General features: G+C 41.9%; 2 protein-coding genes across 11 annotated transcripts in view; one reads left to right on the forward strand and one right to left on the reverse strand.

The window, feature by feature from the left end:
• The window catches only part of AXDND1 (axonemal dynein light chain domain containing 1), an 85481-nt gene extending 76603 nt beyond the window's left edge, over nucleotides 1-8878 (forward strand). For 8 of the 10 annotated variants that reach the window (XM_068541320.1, XM_068541319.1, XM_068541318.1 and 5 more), the window contains 3 exons: nucleotides 24-106; nucleotides 972-1192; nucleotides 7616-8878. In XM_068541320.1, coding sequence (XP_068397421.1) covers nucleotides 24-106; nucleotides 972-1192; nucleotides 7616-7731 — 420 coding nt within the window. In that variant the 3' untranslated portion in view covers nucleotides 7732-8878. Of the gene's footprint in view, nucleotides 1-23; nucleotides 107-971; nucleotides 1193-3826; nucleotides 4080-7615 lie in introns of those variants that run through there. The other 2 variants (XM_068541321.1, XM_068541325.1) reach the window with 1 other exon arrangement.
• A 2657-nt stretch (nucleotides 8879-11535) lies between these two features.
• Nucleotides 11536-27961, reverse strand: NPHS2 (NPHS2 stomatin family member, podocin). The gene is made up of 8 exons (XM_068541334.1): nucleotides 27642-27961; nucleotides 23630-23733; nucleotides 20073-20145; nucleotides 18382-18464; nucleotides 15463-15666; nucleotides 14397-14452; nucleotides 12975-13053; nucleotides 11536-11814 (listed from the first exon to the last, which is right to left on the reverse strand). The coding sequence occupies exons 1-8, from the start codon at nucleotides 27913-27915 to the stop codon at nucleotides 11536-11538; spliced, it is 1152 nt and encodes a 383-aa protein (XP_068397435.1). The 5' UTR covers nucleotides 27916-27961.
• Nucleotides 27962-27979: the final 18 nt, after the last annotated feature.

Consider the following 27979-nt stretch of genomic DNA (forward strand, 5'->3'; position numbering starts at 1 on the left):
ATAGTACATACTTTCTTTGTCAGAGAGAATCAGCTAATGAAGGTACATTGGCCCCAAAGTATCTTGAAGTAATGGCTATAATTGAACGCATGCAGGAGAAGTTAATGTAAGTATGAGACACCACAATGGTAAGAAGACAAAGATTGCTGACCAGGAGGTTAGCTGAGAAATGCACGTTTCTTGGCTTACCTTTGGTTCTCCTGCTTCCTTTTTCCTTACAAGTGGGATGGGTATCTTCAAATCTTCTGCTAGAGGCAGTGAACTACACTGCTCCAGGAGGAACATCTGTCCTCAGCCACAGTGAAGATGGAGGAAGTCAAGTGTGTATGTGTATATCTGGGGTGGGAGTAGAGTGTTAGGAGGGATCCAACTCAGTATGTTTCTAAGAGATGAACTTGAGAAATAAATGGAACTGGGAGAAGCTATTGTGTGCAGGAAAGAAGGTTACATAACCCAAATAGTAGGAATGACAACAGAGTTAAATAGCTAAGAATGCTACGAGAAGAGAATATAGACATATAACATGTGCCCTAGTAATTAAGAAACACACTTCAAACCGGTTTTCTTGATCGTAAGATCTGGCTTTAAAGGTGCTGGAAAAGAAGGGACCCTATTTTATTTGTTTGTTGGATCGCATCAATAAAGAGAAGCCAAGATTAACCACTGAAAAGGGGTTCCTTGGCTATTGATGGAGAATTCCAAATACCCAAAAGTCAGATTTCACTAAGAAATGATAAATATATTGTATTCTTAAATCACACCATGGCTGCACTCTGACATTACCATCCAGAGTAGCTCCTAGGCCCCCAATTCTTGGCTAAACATTGATGCTGCTGCTTCCCTTATTTGTACTGTTCAGATATATTCTTCTAATCCCACTGCCTTTTTTGGATAATGAGTTTCTAGATATGAAAGACACTTTTCCAAACCTTTCCATTTTATTGTGTTTCTCTGGATTTTGTCCACATCAGAGAGGTTGAAAGCAGAGCCAGACAAGCAGAGGAGAAGTTTGATGATGCGAATGAAAAACTTCATTATACCCTTATAAGAAACAAAGAACTGGAGAAAGAACTAGAGGAAATACTGATGAAGTATAAAGAGAAGGAATCTGAAGGAGAAGAAGAAGAAAATGAAGGAGAAAGAGAAGAAGAAATCAGGCCAATAGAAAGAGCCTCAAAATCTCCAAAGAAAGGTGAGGCTTGCTTTCTCATTTTGCTTTATTTAGGTTGTATTTACGAGCAAAAATTTGATTGGGTCATAAATATTTTAGAAGAGTATCAGTATCTTTAGTGGTGATCTACTAGTTCGTACTTCTCCTAGGAATGCGCACACATATAATTATATAATTATCTTGTTCAGACAAGTCACAAAAAGGAACACCAAATGACTACAATGGTAACTAATAAACTAACATGAGATACAATTTTTACTTATAAAACTGGCAAAGCTTTTTAAAAGCAAAGAATACAATGCTGGCCAGAGGGGGCAAAGTAATTAGTTTTACAAATAATACTTGTGGGTGGACAGACAGATATAGCTCTTTCAGAAAATAATTTGAGTGTATGTATCAATATGCCTTAAAAATACACATATACTTTGACTTAATAATTTCACTCTTGAGAATCTAGTCTAAGGAAATAATCCTAAATACAGAAACAAAAATTAATGCACAAAGATGTTCAGTGTATCATTGTATCTAAGGAGAAAAAATGAAAACAACCTACCTTTCCAATCATGGAAGAAAGATTAAATAAATTATGCTACGTTAAAATACCTGAATATTATACAACCATTAAAATGGTATTTACAAGGAATTTGTAATGACATGAGAAATTCTTATGTTAAGATATCAAATGCAGGAAACAGGATATGACACAGTATTTTAAAGCTAGAAAAAAGACCAGAACAAAATATGCCCAAACATTGATATACATTGTCTCTGGTTGATGGAGGTTTACGGGGAATTTTGTCTTTAGTTTTTAGTACTTAGTGGATTGTTTATGATGAAAATAATCTTCTTTATTCTATAGGAAAAGGAATTTAACTCTTCATTTTCTTATCTGTAATTAATCTATAATCTGCCCTCAAACAGTTCTTAATATCCTCAATACTGGAGGCTATTTTTTGATTTTTGCTTTCATCTTCAACCTGCGTCAGGTTCCTAGGACAAGTCCTGGTGCCAGGGATAGTACTGGGCAGATATCTACCTTCTGTTTTCTCTGTCACCCCTGTCTCTACCTATGCCCCGCCCCCAGCAAAAGCAGTAAGTTAGCCAATCCCTCACAGTCTCTGGCCCAGCTATGGTACATCATATCAGTGTTGGAGGAGGAGTGTGAGCCCATTTTCTCCCCTTCTGTTAACTCTGAACTGGTAAAATGTTAATCATTACAGGTGTGAAAATCCTTTAGCTTTAGGTCTGAATATATGTGAAGGAGTTTTCATGAATTAAAAAAAAATTATATCTTCTCCTATTGTGGTGTAATTTTATCCTGATAATCTGGAAACTAGACTTCTTCCAGATTACAGAAAAGTAAATACTGTATGCAAACCACACAAAAAGTCTATGTGTTAAACTGGAGCGGTTACCTTAACATGGAATGAGTGACTTTAGTTTTGTCCATTTCCATAAAAGTCTTGGGGATTAGTTTAAATCCAGAATTAAAAGGTTTTAATAATTTTAGGTAGAGGATAATGATATACAGTTAGGCCCCAACCTGCAAACAATAACCTACACAAGGTTAGGTTATTGCCACTCTTCCCCCTCCTCCACACCCTCATCAAAGTCATTGCCAGGGGCTTAAAAGTAGAGGATGAGAAACCTTGCAAAGCTTAGGGGAACTGGCGGCTAAGCAAGGCAGTCCCCATGCCATGTGGTGACCTGAACATTTCTCTGAAAAACCCACAAGTTAGACATTTCTAGAATTAGCAGGCAGCTCCTTTAAAAAATGCAGACACCCCTGGAGCAATCTGACATGCATATAGCATATACTGAGTCATATTTATATGAGTTAGTGCAGGGAGATCACTTCTCTCCTGATGGTTGTGCAGTGAAGGAATGGAAAATCATATGGCAAATGTAGGAGCCTTGTGAATGCTGAGTAAAGAGAAGATTTGGATAGAGTAGGAAGACATTTATTTTTGTTTTATGTCATTTTTAACAATTAGCAAATCACTGTGTTCTGAGTTATTAATGAAGAAAGGAATCGAGAGGGTAGTTTACAAAGATGAATATGGCTTAGTCTCTGATCAAAGTGAGGCTTATGATTAGGAATGGGGACAAGACAGGGTGTGAACAAGGTGACCATCAAATGTGGGATGAAGGTGGCAGCAGCCAGTTGGAAGGATTCCAGTTGAGAACCTTGGTGTCATGGAGCAGCCAGGGAGAGCAGGCTTGACAGCAGAAGTCCTCCTGCACCCATCCCAAGGGTGGGGATTGTGTAGGGTCTGTGCACGGGAGACTGGAGGGAGGGACCAGGAGATAGAAAAGGGGTACAGTGATGGATTTGGGAGGATTCTGGATACTAGCTCTATTTGAATTTTTTTTCCCACCAAGCTTGGGGTATGTACTGGAAGGAAGAAATATTCTTCTTCTTTCTCTTCTCTCCTTGACCACATACTACTCTTTTCCAGGACCCACTAACTGACTACACTGAAACTTTGAGAAAATGCATTCTCAATCCCAATAACCAATGTAGAGTCAAGTTTTGGGCAAATAGTTTGTAGCTTGGGGCTTACTCATGCAGAACAGAATTTGAAAAATGCTTTGTAAAGTTAAAAGTCCTTAGTAAATATATTGTTACTACAATAATTGTTTTCGTCTTTTCAGAGGTACAGCGCAAGGAGGGTCCTAAATCCAGAACTCGGACTAAAACCACTTACAGGATGAAGTCCAAATAGCAACCATAGGACACTAGGCTTCACTGTGGCTTCTGTCACTGTACCCACCCCAGATATCTCTGCACTTTTGAGCTGACACTGTGGCTTGATTGAAGGGACTCCCTTTGCAACAGCTACCAGAAAGCCATGACAGACAACTCAGGGACATCTTCTCTTTAAAAGTCACAGTGATGGCTGTAAGGAATCGGTATATTGGCTTATTTCCAAGATTAAAAATAGGCTGTGCAAAGGTTTTCTAGCCTCTTCAATCGATTTCCCAGCAGAAGTCTATGAAAAGTGTCAGTTTCTGTCAAGAAAATAATGCTTTTTGAGGACTTTGAACTCTGCAGAGAAGAGTGGCAAATAAAAAGCATTATTTTTTCAATATAAAGAGAGGATCCTGGGCTTCCCTGTTGGCACAGTGGTTAGGAGCCCGCCTGTCCAATGCCGGAGACATGGGTTCGAGGTCTGGTCGGGGAAGATCCCACATGCCATGGAGCAACTGGGCCTGTGCGCCCCAAGTACTGAGCCTATGCTCTAGAACCGGCGAGGCACAACTACTGAGCCCGCGTTCTACAATTACTGAAGCCCACGTGCCTAGAGCCCGTGCTCCGCAATGAAGAGAGTAGCCCCCTCTTGCCGCAACTAGAGAAAGCCCATGTGCAGCAATGAAGACCTAATGCAGCCAAAAATAAATAGATAAAATAAATAAACTAAAAAAAAAAGAGAGAGAGGATCCTGATAATGCTCTTAGGTTTCTGTAGCGTTTTCAGATTTCCTATTTCAGGCATTCTTAAGATTTATCTGGTCTTCACAATAACCCTGCAAAGTAGGTGGAGGAGACACTGTTATCCCCATTTCTCAGAATGAAATAGAGGCCCCAGATGGGTATAAGACTCCCCAGGGTTACAGAGCTGATTGGTGCCAGAGCCCCCAGCTTGGTGGACCTGTGTTTGGATTGTTTGACAATGGCAATGGGCCACCAGGCCATTTGCTCAGATGGCTTCCTTCACAGGGTCTAGTGTTGCTGAAGATTCACCCAGAATCTCCATTTTTAACTTTCATTGCCTCATTTATCTGCTCTGTTCGTGACCCTGGATGCATCTAGGCTTAGAGATGGACTAAGCTGCAAAAATATGTTGCAAATGACAAATGGACGTCTGGGCAGTCGCTCAGCAGGGGCCCCTCCTACTTCACTGCTCCTGGCTCGCTTGCATTTGCTCTATCTCTCCCTGGCTCCAAACACCTCCGAGATTTCTGCACCTGCTTTGGCTCCGCATATTTGGTGTTCCTTTGGATTTATCTCCTGGAATTGTAGGCCTTTGCCTGCTCCTTAAACCTCAGAAACCCTCTGACTCCAGAGTCCTCAGCCCTATTTAAGCCCAACCACTGGTCAGGCCTGCCTTTGCCCACACATATCAAAGTGTTTGTGAGGTGGGTCTCAAAAGTGTTTGAGGTCAATCTAAGCCTACTGGATGACTTCTTAATTCTGGGGAAAGAAAACATGAAATTCTTCAGACAGTTGACTGGGCTCATGGCCCAACTGAAAGCCACAGCTCAGGCTACTGGCTCATGCTTCCAGTTACCACTTGGCTGGGGCAGAGCCAGCCCTACCCTTTTCACTTTCCTGAAGAGATTCTTGAATGATTCTAGCAAATTTGGGGCTTTTTAGTGGGACTTCAGCCTACTTTTTAAAAAATTAATTTCCTACTTTGTAGGAATGAGTCGTCATTTCCATACAAATCAGCAGCCCCCATCCCTGAACATGAGAGTCTTGCCCCTCAGAATGTGTCCACTCCATCGGGTGGAAGGCTGTCTTAAAGGTCAGAGTTATGCCTGGTGCCACTACGATTAGAATGAGATGTTTGGTACCATAGACCTAGTTGGGGTGGTTTGGTTATGAGCCACAAAAAGCCATTCTTACAAACCACAAGCGAAAGGATAATTTATTGAAAGCATGTTGGGGAGCTCAGGAGACTGAAGGAAAGTCTTAAAGAACCAGGCTAAGAACAGATAGGATGAGGTAGTTTTAGATTTCAGAAGCAAGAATTGCTTCACCATCTCACCCAGTTGCTACCACCAAATGAACGCCAGTCATTTCTTCCATCCTTACATTATTCTTCAAGTCCCATGAGGAGAAAGGCTACCTCGTAGTCACAGACCACCCCATGGATGTACCAGGGATGGTGAGAAGACTTCAGGGATCTCTTTAGCTTCCTTAAAGGGAAGCAAGGACACCTTGCTCTGCTGTTCCACCAAGACAGAACACAGTATGGGGAAAGGAAATGCCCAGAGAGAATCAGGATGCTGGTAGGAAGGCATAATGAATGTTAGGTGGTTAAAAAAAAAAAAAAATTATGCTACAGAGAAGGCCTCTGCACTGCTGCTCCCTGAAAGTTATCATGGGCAGCTCCACTTTCCCAAGTAGCTGATGTGTGGTAAGTTTTAGATAGTACTTGAGTCCTGCCACACCTTCTCAAGATCACCCTGAGGTGGTCTCCTGAGCAGAGTGGAGAGAGGAGCTCTTGCTACACTTCTCTCTCAGTGGGGCTGCCAGGTGAGGCTGTTGTGCTTGTGTTAAAGGAGACCAGCCACTCTGTGTTCAGATGTCCAGACAGCTGTGCTGACTGGAGGTGCCTCATCACACTCCACTGGGTCCCAGTCCCCAGTCTCAGTGGTGATGTGGTCCACGTCCCTGGGAAGCCGAGGTGGTAGTGTCATAGGAATCCTAGGACTTGGAGCAAGTCCCCAATCCAACAGGCCTGGTTCTTCATCACACACCCAGACCAACTCCATGCATGTGGGCACTGTGTGATTCTCTCCCAAGAGTTCTGGTCCTATGCTATGGTCCTACTGACTTGACTGTGGTCAGGTCACTTGTCAGGTGCTTTCTGGCACACATTGACTGGGCTTTCCTCTTGTTCTTGGCCTTTCCTAGCTGGAGATCAGTGACTCTGATATTGCCTGGGGAACCTACATTTTGCATTTCACTTTCAAAGACTGCTGAGAATTCTGCTTGTAGGCCCCAAATCTCTAGAACACTATTTGCCCACTTCTGGAATTTCAAGTAAGTGTGCCACCTACCAGCAAGCATTTTCCCACAGGAAGCAGAGGAGCTGCTCTAAAATTAGGAGTCTTAACTGCTGTAGCCCTGTTGCCTAGGGCCTGCATACCTCCAAAACAGAAGTGCTTGCTATCTGTGCCTGAGGCTGAGGTCCTCTGTAGCCATATTGATGGGAAGCAGTGTCTAGAATTCATCAGGACTTCTACCTCTGCCTCAGGAGAATGGAGACTTCATTCCAGCCAGGTCTGCCACAGCCTCAAGACAATCTCTTATTCAGGACTGTTGAGCAAGTCCACCAATCCCCCTGACCTCAAAGATGAGCTCTGCCACGTGCAGCTTTTCAGGAAGCAGGACTTCTTAGATGGTGCATCTGAGAGCAAGACCAGTGAAGGCAGCCTTCCAGACGCTCCTTAGACAATCCCAGTACACAGCAGTGTCATTTGGCCTGGGCAGTGTTCCTGTTGTTCTGGAATGGCTGATGAAAGGGCTCCTGCATGCCTTTCTGGATTACAGTGGCTCTTGTTTGGAGGGCATCCTCTTGTACTTGCGGGGGTTGGGTTCCATGAGCCCCTGATCTGACAGAGGCATACTTCAGGCTAACTCTAGGCCAGCTGTGAGAAACAATTTTGAAAGTCTGAAGATAAGATTAACAGTTCCCATCATCTGTCTCACCAGGGCAAACTGCTTTTTGGCAGACAAGATATTTCCATCCCAGATGTCCAGCAGATCCTGAAGTTCACAAGGTACAGCTGGTAATCCATTCCCATTTTCCACTCTGGCCACCCAAATAGTCAAACCCAGGTAAGAAAGAAGAGTGTATCTGATTTCTGGCCGGAACTATTGCTCATCAAGAGAAGAAACTCCTCTTTTCTGTCTAGATTTTGCTTTACTATCATGCTAAAGAGCTCTACACCTTTGAAACAAATGCTTGAAATATTGTGGGGAGGATTCTAATACAGGAGACCTCATATACAACTTCTTAAGCTGGTTCTATCCAGAACAACCACCCTGGGGACAAGAGCTCCTAGCCACTGGGGCTACCTTTGAAGCATGGGGACAACAAACTGTATACGAGGCCAGGCTCCCATTTGGATGAGCCCAATTACTGTCATTTAGAGCTACTGGGCTAAAACCAGAAATATAGTAATAGTCATGATTTATTGAGCATTTATCTCATGTAAGCACTGTGCTAAGCACTTCACATGTATTATCGCATTTAGTCACAGCAACTCTGTGAGGTGGGTTCTACTTTTATCCCCATTTATGTCAGGATAAGTTGCATGTCCAAGGTTAAACATCTAGTAAGTTACAGAGTCTGGATCAAATCTGGTATATCTGACAGCAGAGTCCAAGCTCTCAGTTACAGTGCTACTTTTCCTCTCCAAGCTCAGGAAAAGCTAGAAGCGCAGGTGATGAACCCTCTTTGAAGGGATTTGACTTCTACATTCTCTACTTATTGCTCAGCTCAAATACCCAGCAATGGCATTGACACACAAGCCAAAATTCTAGAGGACATCAGAACCTGCACAATCCTGATAGACTCTGCCAAAGAACACTGTAGCAGCCAGGAGCAATCTAATGAGGAGGAACATACTTACTCTATCATCCAGACATGATCCCCGAGAATATGGAACACAGAGGCATTGGCAGAATGACCTGCTAGGCCTCCCAGATATAGGGGAGTCCAAACTGCAGAGCTCCAGCATTACCCTGATACACTGGTGAGCTGGGGTTGCCCTTGAAGTTCTAAGGAAGGCCTGCTAAGCCCCCTTAGGATGACCCTCTCTGTTTTTTTGAGTTGTATGAGCTGTTTCAATGTTTTGGTTATTAACCCCTTGTTGGTCTCATCATTTGCAGATATTTTCTCCCATTCCATAGGTTGTCTCTTCATTTTGTTGATGGTTTCATTTGCTGTGCAAAAGCTTTTAAATTCGATTAGGTCCCGTTTGTTTATTTTTGCTTTTATTTCTTTTGCCTTGGGAGACTGATCTAAGAAAATATTGCTATGATTTATGTCAAATAATTTTTTGCCTATGTTCTTTTCTAGGAGTTTTATGGTGTCATGTCTTACATTTAGGTCTTTAAACCATTTTGAGTTTATTTTTGTATGTGGTGTGAGGGAGTGTTCTAATTTCATTGATTTACATGTAGCTGTCCAGCTTTCCCAACACCGCTTGTTGAAGAGACTGTCTTTTCTCCATTGTATAGTCTTGCCTCTCTTGTTGAAGGTTAATTGACCATAGGTGCATGGGTTTATTTCTGGGCTTTCTATCCTGTTCCATTGATCTGTGTGTCTGTTTTTGTGTCAGTGCCACACTGTTTTGATTACTGGAGCTTGGTAGTATAGTCTGAAGTCTGGGAGGGTTATGCCACCAGCGTTGTTCTTTTTTCTCAGGGTGGCTTTGGCAATTCTGGGTCTTTTGTGGTTCCATGTAAATTTTAGGATTATTTGTTCTAGTTCTGTAAAAAAGGACGACCTCTTTCTGGTGATTTGGAGTCCAACAACCTGCAGTACACCAGCCCTTAAATCACATGCCTGTGCAATAAATGCAGGTCTAGACCAGAGTCACTGTCAATCCCCAAGTGCCCTAGAATACCATTGTCATAGACTTGTTCCACTCTTACAACCATGTTGTTTGGTTGTGGTGTACTCCAATACCAAATTAGAACATGTTATCTCTTTTATCAGCTTACAGCCTGCAATAGACTGGATGTTTGTGTCCTCCCCCCACCGCACCCCCCAAATTCATATGTTGAAATCCTAACCTTCAGTGTGATGGTATTAGGAGGTGATGGTATTAGTGTTTGGTAGGTGATTAGGTCATGATGGTGGAGCCCTCGTGAATGGGACTAGGGCCTTTATAAAAGAGACCCCCAAGAACTCTCTTCCCCCTTATGCCATGTGAGGATATAGTGAGAAGACGGCTGGCTATGAGCCAGGAAATGAGCCCTCACAATATGCCAAATCTGCTGGCATCTTGATCTTATACTTTCCAGGCTCCAGAACTGTAAGAAATAAATTTCTGTGGTTTATAAACCACCCAGTCTATGGAATTCTGTTATAGCAGCCTGAACGGACTCAGACACTGCCACTCTGTTAATGTTAAAGTAAATTTCCAGCGAAAAACTGTATGTATCCCTAGTATGTATCCTAGATTTGGATTATACTGTTCAGCTTGTCCTCTACCTATCATTTCAAGATCAGTAACCAGTTAGAATACCTGGGTCTCAAGAGAAGACTTCTGCTGCTAGGACCCTGTGGACAACACTATCAGCTCACCTAACTGGTCTCTGAAGAATTTGCCTTTGACTATTCAGTATACCCTTTCACCTAGCACACAGTTTCATAGCAGCTTATCCCCATTATTCTTTCCCATTAAGCCCTCCTACCTTAACAGCTGGGAAGTACCTAAAGATACCATAGATTACTCAAGCAGATCTGGAAGGTGCCTCTGCAAGGTAGTGAGCAATTTAAATGTTGACTAGAGACAGACATCAGAGGAGACCAACCAATGGGTGATACCACAGATACTCCTCAGATATATAGGCAAATCTGCCTTTGACAAAAAGAACCTTGCTATAAGGAATTATTAAGGGTCATAAAGGCCATTGTTGCATTACTACCCTGGCATTCACTTATTGTTCTGTTCCTGCCTCTGTTTATGCCTGAACCAGCATGGCCCTACCTCCTCCTTCATTGCTCTTGCCAACATTTGCCAACCTGAACTCAGGAACCATCCATATGGGGGTGAAGAGTGACCAGCAGCCCTTGATGCCACCTTAACGCCAATAACCAGTACACTGGGATGGGTACGGGCCAACCCTGAAAATACACCAGCCCCATATTTATAGTGATGCTTCCTCAGATTTTAAGCCACATGTACCAGATAAATGTTTTTGTCCTTTTATTTCTCTATTTAAAAAAAGAGTCTCTATAAAAATAATTCCTTCTAAGTTCTTTAATTAGGTGTAAATTTTATATCCAGCCCAAGTACATCTCTTTTTCTTTCATTCACTCAGAAACACGGAAGTGTCATTTGCGTGGTGCAACTCTCAGAGTTAGGTGCAAATAACCTGGGGTGGAGCACACAAGCTTGAGTGTGGTGGAGGAGGGGAATGAGTAAGACATGCCTCTGGGGAGTTCACGGTACAGTTGGAGAGAAGCCTGCATCTCAAGATTACAACAGAGTGTGATAAGCATAATGATAGGAACATGTAGAAAGGGCTGTGGGAGCAACAGAGACCTTGCCAAAGGGGCCAGAGGGCATACAGCGAAAAGGACATTTGAACTACATCTTCAGAAGTCAAAATTTAGCCACATATAGACTCAAAATTCTTTCCAAAGTAGAATGCTGGCTAAAGCTCTTTCCCGTAATTAATCTGATTAGATGATCCACCTAAGCATGTTATATGGCTTCTCTGTCATTACATGATTTCACTGTCTTCTCATGTGTGTTGCTGCATTGTGACTTCATACATTCCAAGGGCATTCCACATGGCAACCAAAGGAAAGGAAGTGAGGACAGAGGGCCTTGCTCAGGGCTGTAGCAGTTATATGGCAGCCCTCTTTGCAGTCACATTATCCTTGTTTCCTCCTATAACATGGGAGAGTCTTTCTTTTTAGGGTTCAGTGGCTCAACAGGTTTGGAAGGATTTGGCAAAGGGATGCTTCCTTGAGTTCTACTGCTTGGAGAAGACAGGAAATTTAGCAAGTCAAATGGCAAAGGTAAAACCACTGTGGAAGGTTTCTCTGTGGACAAGGATTGAAGGGTGTGGAGGTACCGAAGCTGAACAGCAGCTGGAGTGCCTGATAGAATCTCGGCTGCCATCCTCAGGGACTCAGACGCAGCCTTCTCCCCTTCCGCAGCAATCATCTAGACAAGGGATGTGAAGAAAAGCAAAGTGATTTTTCTTCTTCGCTCCATGAAGGTTTTAATCCTACTTAGTGTGACTCAATAAACAAGCACTAGTATCTACTGTGTGACAGGTGTTGCTAAGCTCAGGGCAGCAGACTATCTTTTGTTCTTAAGGATCTTGATCTAGGCAGAGAGATTACACTGTTAATTGTAATTTAGGGTAGAATTTTTTAAGGGCCATGACAAGTATAGAGGAAGTGTTAGGGGAGTTATTATGTCTGGTGGGCCTTGGAAGAGTAGTAGGATTTTGCCATTTAGAGGAAAGGTTGGCCAACATTCCAGGCAAAGACATGGAATCCTGAAAGAATGACTCCCAACTCAGGTTAGCATTTCAGAAGAGAAAGCATGAAGCTCACCAGCCAAATGTCACCTTAAAGTGGGCAAAGGGCACTGGACTCAGAGATCTAGAAGCAACTCTGCCCAGAGGACTGCCTTCCTCCTCCACCAAAGCTCCAAAGTTATCCACCCTCTTACATAGTTAGGAGTTTTTCTTTACCTACGTTCTGTTCCTTAAGGTAAATCCAACTCCCCTCCAGTCCTCATTTTCTCTTCCCAACACCCTTCCCGCCCACACCTCAATCCTCAGGAGCTGCCGGCAGCCACATCTTCTCCCTGGCACGCCTGAGTAGAGGCTATGAGTAGCACAGGCTTCTCTCAGCTCTGGCGTTGAGGAAATTGGGCCCTGATCATGGTTGTCCCTCCAGAGCTTGTGCAGAGCTAGGGATACAGGTCGGGGTGTCATTAACCTAGAGGTGACAGGTGACTGACATTACCCGGGAAAGATGCCAGTGCTAGAGAAGAGGGATGGAGCATGGGGAGATGCCTTTAGGGAGAGAGGGAGAAGGCAAGATTCAAGGAGGTCACTGTTACGAATAGCTTCAGAGAGAGGGAGTAACAGGAAGAGACCTTGCACTGGTCAGTTAGGAGGCTGCTAACACACTTGAGGAGAGCAATTTTAATAGAGTGGTGTGGGCACAAGCCAGACTCCCCCCAGCGCCTGGACGAATAGGTAAGGAGCGAAGGGGAAATGTTCTCCATGAGGAGGCCTTCTTTTGGATTCTCTGGTGATCCTCAAAGAGCAGCTGTGCAGGAGGACGGCCCGCTCAGGGCTGGCTCACCCGCACTTTGGCCTGTCTTTGCGCTTCGGCTTCCACCGCCAGCGAGTGCTGCAGGCCGGCTGGCAGCCTCACATCCTTACTGAAAGAGAAAGGGCATGGGTAGGTAGGTGTGCAGCACTGCTTTTAGCAGCCGGAGCTTTCATACAGACCTGCCACCTTCTCTGCTGTCATTTCATGACGCACAGCGAATTCTGATTTAGCAGCGTGTGTGGCCCCAGACCTCTGCGCAGACAGTGGGCAGGGAAGAGCAACTTCAGGGCAGTGCCTCAAATGCTGATTTTTCTTATCACTGATGCTACAGTAGAGTTATGGTTTTCTCTTTACAAGTGAAACAAATTTTGTGTTGATATACTATGCACATTTTCCCACTTAAAGTTTAATCTAAATCCCGGCTGTTAAATTTCAATAATGAAGAACAGCCTTGAAGAGCCGTACTATTAATAATGAGGGAAGTCATCTAAGTTTATAAAAGAGAACTGATTTTGAAAAGGGTAGAACTGACCAAATAAGAACAATACTTAATGTATTGCATGAAAGATACAAAATTGTATTTTTCCCCTGATTGTAACTATAAAAAAATACATAGATAGAAAAATTGGCAGTTCCTCAGAAAGTTAAATATGGAGTTACCATATGATCCAGTAATTCCACTCCTAGGTATATACCCAAGGGAAGTGAAAACATGTTCACACAAAAACTTGCACATGAATGTTCATTGCAGCATGATTCATAATGGTCCCAAGGTGGAAACAACCCAAATGTCCATCAACTGATGAGTAGATAAACAAAATGTGGTATAGCCAGCTGCACAATAGAATAGTATTCGACCATAGAAAGGAATGAAGTACTGATTCATGCTACACCATGGTTGGATGCTGAAAACATTAAGGTAAGTGAAGGAAGCCAGACTCAAAAGGCCACAGATTGTGTGGTTATAATATTTATATTAAATTCCTGGAATAGCCAAATCCAGAGAGACAGAGAGTAGATTAGTGGTTGTCAGGGGCTAGGGGTTGAGGAGGCAATGAAGAATTCCTGCTTAGTGGATGCAGACTTTCTTTTGGAGATGATAAAAATATTCTGAAATTAGATGGTAGTGGTGGTTGCATCACTCTGTGAATATACTAAAAACCACTGAGTTGTAATTTAAAATGGTTAAAAATGGTGAGTTTTATGTTATGTGAATTTTATCTTTAAAAAATGTTTAAATCCATAGAAATATGAAAGTAATTTGCCCAGATGTTACAGTGGTTATGTTATGGCTATGAGATAATAGATAATTTTTTTTTCTTTCTTCCAAATTTATGCTAATATGGCTACAGTACTCATTCAATGAAAATAATTTTTCAAATAGAAGTTTTTAAATAAAACCAAAATATCTCCCTTTATCATATTGTTCTTCCTGGTTAAATTCCTACCCACATTTCTGTTCTCTCCACTTTGATTCCCCAAATACAGGTCACTGCATCCAAGGCAACCTGTGGAGGGAAGAGTTGAGATGTCAGTAAGAACCTCCGGGTGGGAGGAGGGCACCCCTATGCCCCGATGGCCGTTGCACTGAGAAAGCACATTTCTTCTAAAAGGACATTATGTACTTCCCTGTTTTGTTTTAACATTATAGGGCCTTGCAAAAGTTGTTTAACTTGCACAGTGCCACTCAACAAATATTTGTGGAATTAAAGATGGTGTGGTAGGCTGACTAATGGCTCCTAAAGACATCCATGCCCTAATCCCTGGAACCTGTGAGTGTTACCCCAAAAGAGACTTTGCAGATGCAATTAAGTTCCAGGCTCTTAAAGTGGGGAGTTTATGCTGGATCTTGCTGGTGGGCCCTAAAAGCAACTGCAAGTGTCCTTATAAGAGGGAAGCGGAGGGACATCTGGCTACAGAAGGGGAGAAGGTGGTGTGGTGATGGAAGCAGAGGTTGGAGTGCTGTGCTTTTAAGATGGAGGAAGGGGCCATGATCTGAAGAATGCAGGCGGCCACCTGAAGCTGAAAAAGGCAAGGAAATGAATGGATTGGGTAATTAATCACATAAGGGTCTGTGACATCTTACCTCTTTTCATCTGAAAGTCTTATTTGAACTTATCATTATTTAACTTTGCTTGTTTCCCCAACTAGACTGTAAGGTCCCAAGATGCATTCCTTATCATCTCTGTATCCCACCAACCCATCCTGTCCAGCCCCACCACCCCTGCCAGCTCTGACTCCCACCACCTTGTGCTATGTGGGCACTTTACAGTGAGTCTAAAGCCACTCTTTGTTTTGAGAACAAAAACTGTGGCAATGACTGACTAATCAGCACGGATCGGTGACTATGATTGGCTCAGGGTCAATTTGGCAACCTCTTAACTGTCAGCTCCTTACAGGACGGTACCTTTAACAGTGAATGCATGGCACATGGAAGATTCAGTAAATGGCCAATGAAGAAAGGAATAAAAGATAAAGGGATATTTCAGCATACTTGGTGTTAAATTCATCTAAGTACCTTTACATCTTGCGCAATGCTCTTCCTCTCTAGAAGAATTTCAGTGAGGGATCGATGTGCTAGGAGACGCTTCATGGTGGTTTGCACAAGGAATTGGACCGCTTTGGACACGTGAGCAAGACTGCTTAGGAGAAGAGAGGCATTTTCCATTCGGTAGTAGCAGATGGCATCTATCTCCATTACAAACATGTCTTTGGTTACAACCTAGGCAGAAAAAAAATTTTGGATGACAACACTGATTCTTGGGTTCCTTTCCCACATGAGGATAGAGGAGCTAAATATGTTCAAAGGGTATTTTCTCAGAGTAAGATGATGGTAAGAAGAAAGAGTAGTTGGCTCGCCCTTTAATCAAAATGGACGTGTGTTTTTTTTTTAAATTATGGAGTTTGTATTAAATACACTAAAGAACTCACAATTTAAAGGAATCCTGTTGTAAATCCTTTTGTAAAAAAAAAAAAATCAGGAATAATTTTCTTACATGAAAACATTCAGTTGATTGTATATCAGGTCTTTTTAAACCGATGCCAAAAAAATCTCCTAAAAGAGCAACATGTTCTGGGAAACAAGCACTCAAATGTATTGAGTGTGCATTTAGAGGGCAGTTTGGTGATACATATCAAAAGCCCTAAAAGATGTATGTGCACAACATTTCCATTTTTAGACATTAATCACAAGGATATATTTCAAGGGTTTAGCTGCAAGGATGTGATTCACAGTATTGCTTATTGTAATAAAAAAAGTAGAAATAATATCAACAATAGGGAATTAGTTGAGTAAATTCCAATTACTCAATTAGTTGAGTAAATTAGTTGAGTAAAATCCACACAATGAAATGCTGTGTGTCTGTTTAAAACAAAGAGGTAGAAACATAGGTAATACATGAAAAGATAATAACAATAGATTGTTGAGTGAAAAAAGACATGTTGCAAAATAGTATGTATGGTGTGAAATATATATATATACAAACAAATGCACACACATATATATGTCTGAAACTACAACCACATATATAGAAAAGTCTGAAAGGATACATTCTAAAATATCAACTCTATGGGTGATAGGATTAGGTATAAGTTTTACTCCTTTTTATTTTTTATTATATAAAATAAGCCTTTTAAAAGTATATTATTTTTATTCACATTTCCATTTACCAAAAGAAAGAATGAGAAAGAACCTCAGACTGAAAGTGGGAGACAGTTTAGGAAAGGCTTATAAATCTGAATCAGTAACAGGAAAGTCTAGATGTTATCTCTACATTTAACTTTTAATTGTGGTAAAATACACAAAACATCAAATTCACCATCTTAACCATTTTTAAGTGCACAATTCAGTAGTGTTAAGTACATTCACATTGTTGGGCAACCAGTATCCAGAACTCTTTACATCTTGCAAAATTGAAACCTGGTGAACAATTCCTCATTCTCTCCTCCCGGCAGTCCCCGCAACCATCATTCACTTTCTGTTGCTCTGAATTTCACTACTCTATGTTCCTCATATAAATGGAATCATACAGTATTTGTCTTTTTGTGACTGGCTTATTTCACTTAGCATACTTTTCTCAAGGTTCAGTCATGTTGTAGTATATGCCGGAATTTCTTTCCTTTTTTAAAAAATTTATTTTATTTATTTATTTATTTATTTATTTATTTATTTATGGCTGTGTTGGGTCTTTGTTTCTGTGCAAGGGCTTTCTCTAGTTGCGGCAAGCAGGGGCCACTCTTCATCGCGGTGCACGGGCCTCTCACTGTCGCGGCCTCTCTTGTTGCGGAGCACAGGCTCCAGACGCGCAGGCTCAGTAATTGTGGCTCAAGGGCCCAGCTGCTCCGCGGCATGTGGGATCTTCCCAGACCAGGGCTCGAACCCGTGTCCCCTGCATTGGCAGGCAGATTCTCAACCACTGCGCCACCAGGGAAGCCCAATTTCTTTCCTTTTTAAGGCTGATTATTATTCCATTGTCGGCATATACATTTTGTTTATCTATTCAGCCATCAATGGGCATGTGGATTGCTTCCACCTTTTGGCCATTGTGAAAAAAAATGATGCTGTGAACACAGGTATACAAACGTCTCTTCAGTACCCTGCTTTCAATTCTTTGGCATCTATACCCAAAAGTAGAATTGGTGGATTATATGGTAATTCTACTTTTAGTTTTTTGAGGAACTGTCATACTGTTTTCTACAGTAGCTGCACCATTTTACATTCCCACCTACAGTATACAAGGGTTCCAATTTCTCTACATCTTTGCCAACACTTATTATTTTCTGTTTTTTTCTTAATAAGAGCCATCCTGATAGATGTGAGGTGGTATCTCACTGTGTTTTTGATTTGCATTTCTCTGATGATTAGTGATGTGGAGCATCTTTTCATGTGCTTTTTGGCCGTTTGTATATCTGCTTTGGAGAAATGTCTATTCAAGTCTGTATTGAAAGGTCTATTCAAGTCAAGTATATATACTATCTACCATATATGGAGGGCAATCTGCTTTACTCAAAGTCATCTGATTTAAATATTAATCTTATCTTAAAAAATACCTTAACAGCAACATCTAGATGTATTTGACCAAATACTTGGGTACCATGGCTTAGCCAGGTTGACACATAAAATTAACCATCACAAAGGCCTTTGTCCATTTTTAATTGGATTGTTTGCTTTCTTGTTGTTGAGTTATAAGATTTTATATATTCTGGATATTAACCTCTTATCAGATATAGTATTTGCAGTTTTCTTCCCATTCTGTAAGTTGCCTTTTCATTCTGTTGATTGTGTCCTTTGTTGTAAAGGAGTTTTAAATTTTGATGTAGCCCTTATCTCTTTTTCTTTTCTACTTTTGAGCAAAAATAGTCATTTTCCTCTAGGCCAGAAGTGGTAGCTCGGCCAGGGAAAATGTAGAAAGAAAGCAAAATCCACCACTTGGCTTACCTCGTGAAAGGGTATCTCCAAGGTTTGGAGGCGAAGGTCAACCTTGTGGTACGTATCCAGGCAGGGCAAAAAGAAGAAAAGGCCTAGAAGAGGGGGCCAGGGAAGTGACAGATGAATGGCTAGCATGGAGGCCGTTTGGGGTTCATTCTTTCGGCGTCAAGTTGCATGTTGCATTGCTTTTCTTAGCCTCCAACTGCACATAGACCATTGGGCCATCCCACCTCCACCCATGATGTGTTTGTTGTTACTAAGGATACCAAATAATTTGTTGTTCAAGCTGGGACACTTTTGAGGGTGAAAGGAGAGCACTATTATGACTTATACCAGGACAACAGGCATAAACAGGGATTATCCCCAGCAAAATGGGCTGTATGGTCACCTTGGTCATGGTGCTGACCTGTTCAGATATTGGGTTACACATCTGTCTCCTTCACTAGATTTAAACTCTATAACAAGAGCATCTTATGCATTCCTGTTAGCCTTAGTGCCTAACTTAGTGCCTTTTGGGTGCTCTGTAAAACTATTTCTTGAATCCATGTGTGTACGAACTTTAGAGCCAGCAACCTCCATGTGGTATTTCTTAAAATGTGAGCCCCAAAGGAATCAGAATAGCAGCATCATGATACCAGCCTTCTGGTTGGCTAGTTAGTCCTCACCCACCCAATATAATGTATAAGGTCAATGTGCAATCAATATTTTAGATTGATTTATTGAGATTTTCTGAGAGACCATTGGACACTGTAGGATTGTACAAGAGCCAAAGCTTTGTTGGAATCAGCAGTACCTCACAGTGCCCATGATCTCTCCGAGGAGCCACCCAGCTACTAGCCCTTCTCAGACCCAATGGAGAAGGATGCCAAAAACTAGAACCAGAACAAGGCAGTCCCTGTTCTGGAACTACAGGGTCTGGTTCTATTTTTGTGTGAACCATTCTGTTGGTTCTGAATCTTCAAACTGATTTGTGTCTCCTAGTCTGGTCTCTATTCTCTATCTGTTTCTGTAGAGCTGGCTTGGAACTTGGACCCTTTCCAATCTATGCACAGTGGGACTTTGCTTCTTCTCATGTCTTCCTGGCTTAGCTCTTCAAACCCCAACTATTAGACTTTTCAGACTAATGATACTTCTGTGCCCCATAATCAGCTTGGACTTCTGGATACAAACTCTGTAAGACTTTAAGGTCCTAGAGACTACAGACCATGTCTAATTCATCCATCTTCATATCCTTTGTAGTTAAACAATGAAACATGGGAAGTGCTTAATCTATGTTTCTTAAATTTCATGAACTGAAGGCCAATTTGTTACTTGGATGCTGAACTTTGCCTATCTCGCCTGGTTTGTTCTGATTCCCTGGATCCTGAACTAGCTCAGTTTTGCTCTGAGAATTCACAGGACTCAGACCACTTACATGTTCTACTCAAACCAGTGCCTGGTCATAGGTCCTAGCCTACTTGCTACTCCAGCCAGCCTGGCCCTGGCATTCAGTTTTTTGCATCCACTCTCTCTTTTGGTCACTGTGACCTGGTAGTAATGCTCTCTGAAGAATTTCTTAATAACCTGTGTTACAAGTAACAGATTGAAAAATGAAGATATCATGAATCAAGTTACTTCATGTAATCTGAGGGCTGTATTACAAATATGCATGGATTGAAGAAATTGGCAAGTCTCTGGGGGGTAAAAAAGGTCATTCTTACCAGGGCCTTTGGCTCTTCCAGGAAGCAGATGTCCCAGTCGGAATATAATTACTCTCTCATACTCCTGTATAACCTAAAGGAAAATTTAATACTTTTGAATCACTCCAAGAAATTAAAATGAAGTCTTCAAAAGACCCTGGTGTGAGAGTGATCCTAGGTATCAGAAATCTTTTGCTTTGAGAACCAAGAAAAAATTTCTGTTAATACTTACCTTTCCAAAATACACACTTAGTAAATGAAGAATTTCAGAAACCAGTGAAAAAGTATAATAATTTTTGAGCCTGGGGACAGAATTTTGATTAGAGAGTCATGGTTATCTAAAAAATAATTGCTTCCACCAAATCAAAGAAGTCACAGCATATTTAATCTTGTATATTGCTGTGATTGATGCATTATGAGCTTTTTTACATGTATCACTCATTAGCTATTTACAGACCTTACGGCGGCCATGCAGGTGCTCAGATCACCTTTCAGGAAGAGCCTGTAGTCAACTATATGTTCTCTGTAGGAGATACACTTTCTATTTAAATATACAAATAGGTTGAAAGTAAAAAGATAGAAAAAAATATACCACATAAAGAGTAACCAAAAGAGAGTAGGAGTGACTATACTGATATCAGACAAAATGAAGTTTAAAACACGCAAAAATGTTACTAGTGATAAAGAGGGACATTGTGTAACGATAAAATGGCCAATGCGTTAGGAAAGTATAACAATGGTAAACATATATGTACCTAAAAATAGAGTTCCAACATATATAAAACAAAAACCAAAAGAACTGAAGGTAGATATAGATAATTCAATAATAAAAGTTGGAGACTTTACTATCCCACTTTCAATCATGGATAAAACAACTAGACAGAAGGTCAACAAGGAAAGAAAAAACTTGAACAACACTATAAACAGACTAAACCTAACGGATAGCTATGCATAACTCCACCCAACAATAGCAGAATACATATTCTTCTCAAGCACACATGAAACATCTCCAGGATAGACCATATGCTGGGCCATTAAAAAAAACTCAATAAATTTAAAAGGATTGAAACCACACTAAGTATATTCTCTGATTACAATGGAATGAAATTAGAAATCGATAACAGAAGGAAATTTGGGAAATTCATATATATATGGAAATTAAACCACACACTCTAAAATAACTGATAGGTCAAAGAAGATATCACAAAAGAAATTAAAAAACACTTTGAGGGACTTCTCTGGTGGCACAGTGCTTAAGAATCCGCCTGCCAATGCAGGGGATATGGGTTCGAGCCCTGGTCCAGGAAGATCCCACATGCCGTGGAGCAACTAAGCCTGTGTGCCACAACTACTGAGCCTGCACCCTAGAGCCCGCGAGCCACAACTATTGAAGCCTGCGTGCCTAGAGCCCATGCTCCACAACAAGAGAAGCCACCACAGTGAGAAGCCTGTGCACCACAACAAAGAGTAGTCCCCGCTCGCCGCAACTACAGAAAGCCCGCATGCAGCAACGAAGACCCAATGCAGCCAAAAATAAATAAAATAAAAAGTAAATAAATTAAAAAATGCTGTGAATTCAGAACACAATGATTAAAAAAAGTTTATTAAAAAAAACAAAACACTTTGAGATGAATGAAAACAAAACCTCAAGATACCAGAACCTATGGGATGCAACTAAAGCAGTGCTTAAAGGAAAATTTATAGCTGTAAATGCCTATAACAAAAGAGAAGAAATATCTCAAAATAATACCCTAATTTTCTACCTTAATATACTGGAAATAGAAGCACAAACTAAACCCAAAGTAAGCAGGAAGAAGAAAATAAAGATTAGAGTGGAAATAAATGCAATAGAAAATAGAAAAGCATCAGAGAAAATCAACTGAACCAAAAGTTGGTTCTTTGAAAAGATCAACAAAATTGACAAATACTTAGCGAGACTGATCAAGAGAAAAGAGAGGAGATTCAAATTGCTGAAATCAGGAGTCAAAGAGGAATGACAGAGACATCACTACTGTCCTTACAGAAATAAAAAAGATTATAAAAGAAAATACTATGAACAACTATATACCAACAAATTAGATAACAGGTGAAATGGACAAATTCCTACAGAGTCATAAACTATCAAAACTGACTCGAGAAGAAAAAGAAAAATGAAAAACACCCAGAATTAAAAGATTGCATTAGTAGTTTAAAAATTTCCCACAAAGAGAAGTCCAGGACCAGATGGCTTCATTGGTCAATTTTGCCAAACATTTAAAGAGGAATTAATACCAGTTCTTCACAAATTCTCCCAAATAATAGAAGAGGAGGGAAATCTTTCCAACTCATTCTCTGAGACCAGTATTACCCTGATACCAAAACAAGACAGTGATATCACAAGACAAGAAAACTACAGACCAGTATCTCTCATGAATATAAATGCAAAAATCCTCAACAAACAACGAGCAACTTGACTCCAGTAACATATAAAAAGGATTATACATCATAACCAAGTGGGACTTATTCTAGGGATACACAGTTGATTTAACATCCAAAATTCAATGAATGTAATACACCATATTAACAGAATAAAGGGAAAATACCATGGAATCATCTCAATGGGGGAAGAAAAGGCATTTGACAAAATCCAACACCCTTTCACGAAGACGAAGGAGAAGAAGAAGAGGAAGGAGAGCTTGCATGAGGAGTGAAATCGGCCACAGCCCCAGCAGCATCTGTAGCGTTCCAGCCAAGGACATGCTCTTCCCTGACAGCTCCGGCCAATGACTAAGAATGGCAGCGATACAAGGGCTTGGCCATTTCTGCCCATTGTGAGACTCATCTATGAGGCAAACTTTGCTCTGGAGTTCCCTTTAAGTCTGGCCAAGACTTTCTTGGAGTTTTCCCACAGTCTGAGGCACTCTCTGTCCAATCCTTCCTTCCCCTTCTCATATCACAGGTGTCAGATCTGCATTATCCTCCGAAGGTTTTCCCTGCCTACTCTTATTCTCTCTCCCCTTAATCTTTCACAGACAATGCCACACCATAAATCCCTTGCACTTCTAATACCATCTTGCTATGTGCTTCCCAAACTGACACAGGTCTTCATTTACTTCAGGGACAGCCATGTGTAACCACCTGTGGGCCCAAGATAATTATCATTTGTGGTCTATAGAAGCTGCCTGAGAAGTTTCCTGGAGGTGTCAGGAGTAGGCATCATGACCTCTTCTGGGCTGGTCTTTGTGTTATAGAGTGTAGATGAACTAGACATAGCTCCTGTCCTGAAGGGGCTCTCAGTCTAATGGCAGAGATTGTGTATCCACAAATATCATACATGTGGTAATTGCTAGAACTGATGTGAAAGTAGGATGACACGAGAGCACAAGGAAGGGAATGACAGTCTGGAGGAGTCAAGGAAGGCTTCACAGTTATCTCTGAGCAGGTATAAAGGAATAAGAGCTCTCCTGGAAGGTGAGTGGGAGTGAGCGCATTCCATGCAGAGCAGACAGCACGTACCAAAACACAGAAATGAGAGCGGACATGGTGTGGTCAGTGAGAGACACCAGGAAATTACTTATTGGGTCCTCATGGAATCTCACCTTTATGCAGAACCAGATAGAAAAAGGGAAGGTCACAATGACGAAGAGCAGGGATGTGAGGACAAGAAGCCACTCACAAGCCCCTAAACTGGAAGACTTGATACCTTAAAAAAAAAAAAAGCAAAAGAATAATTATATTGGAACTTCACCATATTCACTGACTAGCACCTCTAGTCCAGTCCTTGGTATTAGGGTCAGAGCAGTTTGCAGACTTTGCTGGAAATAGTAGAATGAGCTGGATATCAGCGTGGTCAGTTCCCAGAGCCTGGGGCGTGGTCTGTGTGAAGGGCTTCGTGGGCAGAAGGAAGGCGGAGCGGGCTCCTGGAAAGGCAGTGGAGGGTACACTGGAACAAGCACAGAATCTGGGCAGAAGGTCTGGGTTCTGGTTCTGGCTCCACCATTTTCTGTCCAAATGACCTTAAGCAAGGTACACAACCTCTCAGTTTCCTCACCTATTCAAGGAAATGCTATTGCATAACTATTTCATGATAACTATCTCATGGAATAGCTCATATCTCTGGCATAAGAATAAAATGACATATAAACATAAAAGCACCGAACTGTGTTTTTTTACATGTCTGGTGTTGTCATTTAAAACTCGTGTTTACCTAGCAGTAACTGCTACAAAAGTACTTTTTCTATCTGAGCCCCTCTTAAATTGGTACCTTAAAACTACATGATCAATGAAATTGCTGCAGAATAGATTTATGTTCCAAAGGCTCTTAGCATTACAAAGGTTACATTTAAGTCTTTATTTTTCAGTGTGAAAAGCAGATTGCTGTCAACTTTGTTAGACACGATTGGCTTTACTTTTGAGCTACCCATTTCCAACTAGAGGACAGAAGCTGTGCTCCTCTTATATGCATGTGCCAAAAAGGCATACACACACACACACACACACACACACACACACACACACACACACACAGAGCCATACTTAGATGATATTTCCTTAGTATCCTCTAGAAGTATAATTTTGAGAAAAAAACAGGACCCTTTGCCCCTCTCTGCATAGTTTCTTCTATTTGAAGTGGTTCAAACCACGTGTGTCCAGAGGTTCATCTTCCCTGAAATTACAGCTCCATCTACCACTTGCCCCAATGTCTGAAATTCCTCCATGAGAGCCCCTTCTTTGGCCTCAGGTGTGGATCTTTAGACAGTCTTTGAAAATCACCTATATGGGGTAATATTAGCCCATTTGTGCCTATAAAAAAGTGGTAAGGAACTGGAGTACAGGCCATCCAGGTTGCTTGGGTGATAAATGAAATGGTATCAGGGAAAATTCAGTCTCAAGAACATAAGCTTCTTGGGGCCTTGTCTTGTTTAAACCATGTCCCAGGACTGGAATAGTGCCTGACACATACAGGTGCTCAATAAATACTTGTTGAATGTAGGAAGGAAGGAGAAGTGGATAGTGAAAATGATTTAAATGTAATGGTTATAGAAATCTCAAGAATTTTAATCCACAGGTACTAGAAAACTGGCCAAAGGGATACTATTTGTCAGTTTAAAAATCTTATAGAGGAATAGAAGGTGACTAAAGATTAGAAATGGTGAAAAGTCTATTTTTAAGGGATGGGAAGGAAATGGATAACTAATTAGTAGGCCTGAAAATTTGATTTCCATGCTTGCAAAATAACTGGAAAGGTCATCACCAAATTGACGTGCAGATTACTTGAAGAGGGCAGATATACAAGCTGCACCAGCACAAAACCAAACTCGGTGCTAAATGCCAATGTATGGCAGTTCCCAAATGGTGTCCCACGGAACACTAATCCTCCAGGGTGCTCCACAAAGCAAGTGTTCCTGGAGCAAACAAGTTTAGGAAATATTGTGTACTGTATCCCACTCCTGGAGCTTCCCAACAGTCACTGGCATATTGAAGCTAGGAGAATCCCTGCAGCAAAGAAGCATTCTTAGCTTTGCTTAACCTAGTATTTCCCAAACATTTGACCAGGCGATGTCTTCTCCAAGCAAATTCATGTTCTATGGAATTTATTTCTCATGCAACCTACTCTGGGAGATGCAGTTTTGGGAAAGGTGGCTCTATCAACATCGTATTAGTTTTTGCAATATTCTTCCCTAAGAGCAATAACAGTGTTATTGCCATGTTTACTAGTTTATAAGTATATTTCATTTGCCAGTGGTAACCATGGTAAGTAAAAATAAATAAATGCACATACCGACAAAATTTATATTTTATAAGTGAAGAAAGTCCTCAAAATTCCTTCATACCATAGTTAGGGATGTGAACAGAAAACTAGTATGTATACGCAAATCTAACTTGAAGCTTTACTCACAAAATATTATTCTCTTAGAATGAGTTCCTTGAATATCCAATTTGTTTAGTGTAAGTGAATAGTGAAACACTACATGTTAAAGCAGGAAGCGCCTTTAGATATGACAGTCTGAGAACCCTCAGCATTTCAGTAAAGTGAAGCTTCTCTTAGTTTCTGCCAAATCTTAGGTAGCCTGGCTGTGGGAGTGTGGTACTAGTGAGGAGGAGAGGGGGTGTTGATGTGTCTGCTCCCCTTTCCTCTGGGAGCCACAGAAACCTCCCAGACAAGGGCTCAGCAAGGGTGTCTCATCCTTAATGGGCTCATCCATTGCTTGGGGGGGCCTGAGGCTCTAGTCACTTTATAGCTGAACAGACTGAGTGAGGCCCACAAGGTGAAGCTACTAGCCCAAGGCCACAGCTAGTTGGTGGCAGTGCTGGAACCATGACCAGAAATCAGGGACAGCACCCTGCAAGGATGGGCTTTTCAATAAGACTGTTTTATTCTGGAATGCTGGCTTCTCCACTTCCCACCTGTAGGTCTTGGGCAAGTTACTTAATTTCTCAGCATTTTTTCTCATCTGTGCCACGGGAATGATAATACTCAGTAAAACACCTAGCATGTGCCTGGCACATAGTAGGAGCTCCAAAAACGGGGCTCCCTTCCTTCTCTACCCCACCGATGTGGTCTGAAGCACAATACTTACAGACCTCTAACCTCAGCACTACTGTAGCAGTGAATCCAATAACCCTTTAATGACCAGAAGTTTCTGACCCGTGAAAGGGCATCAGTTAGGCAAAACAGCATTAACATGGTCAACATAAACTACATCTCAATTGCTGGAACCTTTCTCAAGTCATAGCTTTCAGTGCTATAGCATATAGGGCAGTGCTGATAGCCAGGAAATGTTAAAATTTCATAGCAGAAAGTAGTATAACACACTATTCCTTATTTACCTTCCTTTAAACCTCCCTCACCCTGAAATTAAGGTGTAATGAGTTTTTTCTTCCATTCATTATAGAAAGGATTGGAAGCAGATAAATTTGTTCCTAAGAGTTGCTTCACCTGCAGAAGCCAAAGAGACACCTTTCCCTGTGATTCCCTTTGGTCTAACTTGCCTCTTTTAGCTTGCAAGGATGTTTTTTTTCTTTCCCTCCAGGCTTTTCGCAAGATAAGCGCTTTGAGTGTCTTATCTCATTTTATCCTCACAATTACCCTCTGAGGTGGGTACTATTGCTGTCCCCATTTGATACATGGTTAAGTCCCTGACTATGATCAAATAGTTAGCTGAGATTCAAACTGAGATCTAGCTTTTCTCTACTTGGCTCTGCTGCCTCTACTTTTTAGAAAGTATGATCACTGCAAAGTGTAAAATACTTTTAGGTAAGTCTGATGAGGAGAGAAGAATAAGCTACATAGTTGCCCTGAACCATGTTGATTGGTCCCCAACCTGGATCACACTCCCTCCCACCTCCCGTCCATGGCTGACCCCTGAGAACAGCGGTATTTAGCTGATGTTATTTGTATTTCTTCTGATGCATTTTGGTCTCCACCACTGAGGGGTCGGTGGGTCCTATCTCGCGTCTTTCATTTCCTGGGAAGCTGAGCAGGTCCAGCAGGCTGCTTTGGCCTCGGAAGTTCTCAGTGCGGTGCCTCATTGCACCTCAATTGACATCCCTTGGGGACCACTTGGAAAGGCCGCACCCCCTCCCGGGGCCTCAACCTGACCGCTGTACCTTCCTCGGGCCGCTCGCTCTCCAGCAGCGCCACCACCTCGGTGCCCTCCTCGCCAGAGCCCCGGACCTCATCCACGTCCACCACGGTGGCTGCAGGCGCTCGGGGCTCACCCGGGCTCCCTGCCCGCCCGAGGGCCGGCTGCTCCGGCCCGGCGTCCCGGCGCCCGCGGCCTCTGCCGCCCCTCTCGGCCTTCGCCCTCTTGTTCTCTTTGTGGGCGGACCCGCTGCCTCTCCCGTGGGCCTCTCTGGAGGAGCTCCGAGCCCTTTTCTCCATCCTCAGAGCGACCGAATCCAGGAGCGCGGTTCTTGCAAAGTCGCTGGCAGGGATGCGGGGCGCG

Source organism: Eschrichtius robustus, chromosome 3 (assembly GCF_028021215.1).
Source record: "Eschrichtius robustus isolate mEscRob2 chromosome 3, mEscRob2.pri, whole genome shotgun sequence".
NCBI classification, from domain to species: Eukaryota; Metazoa; Chordata; class Mammalia; order Artiodactyla; family Eschrichtiidae; genus Eschrichtius; species Eschrichtius robustus.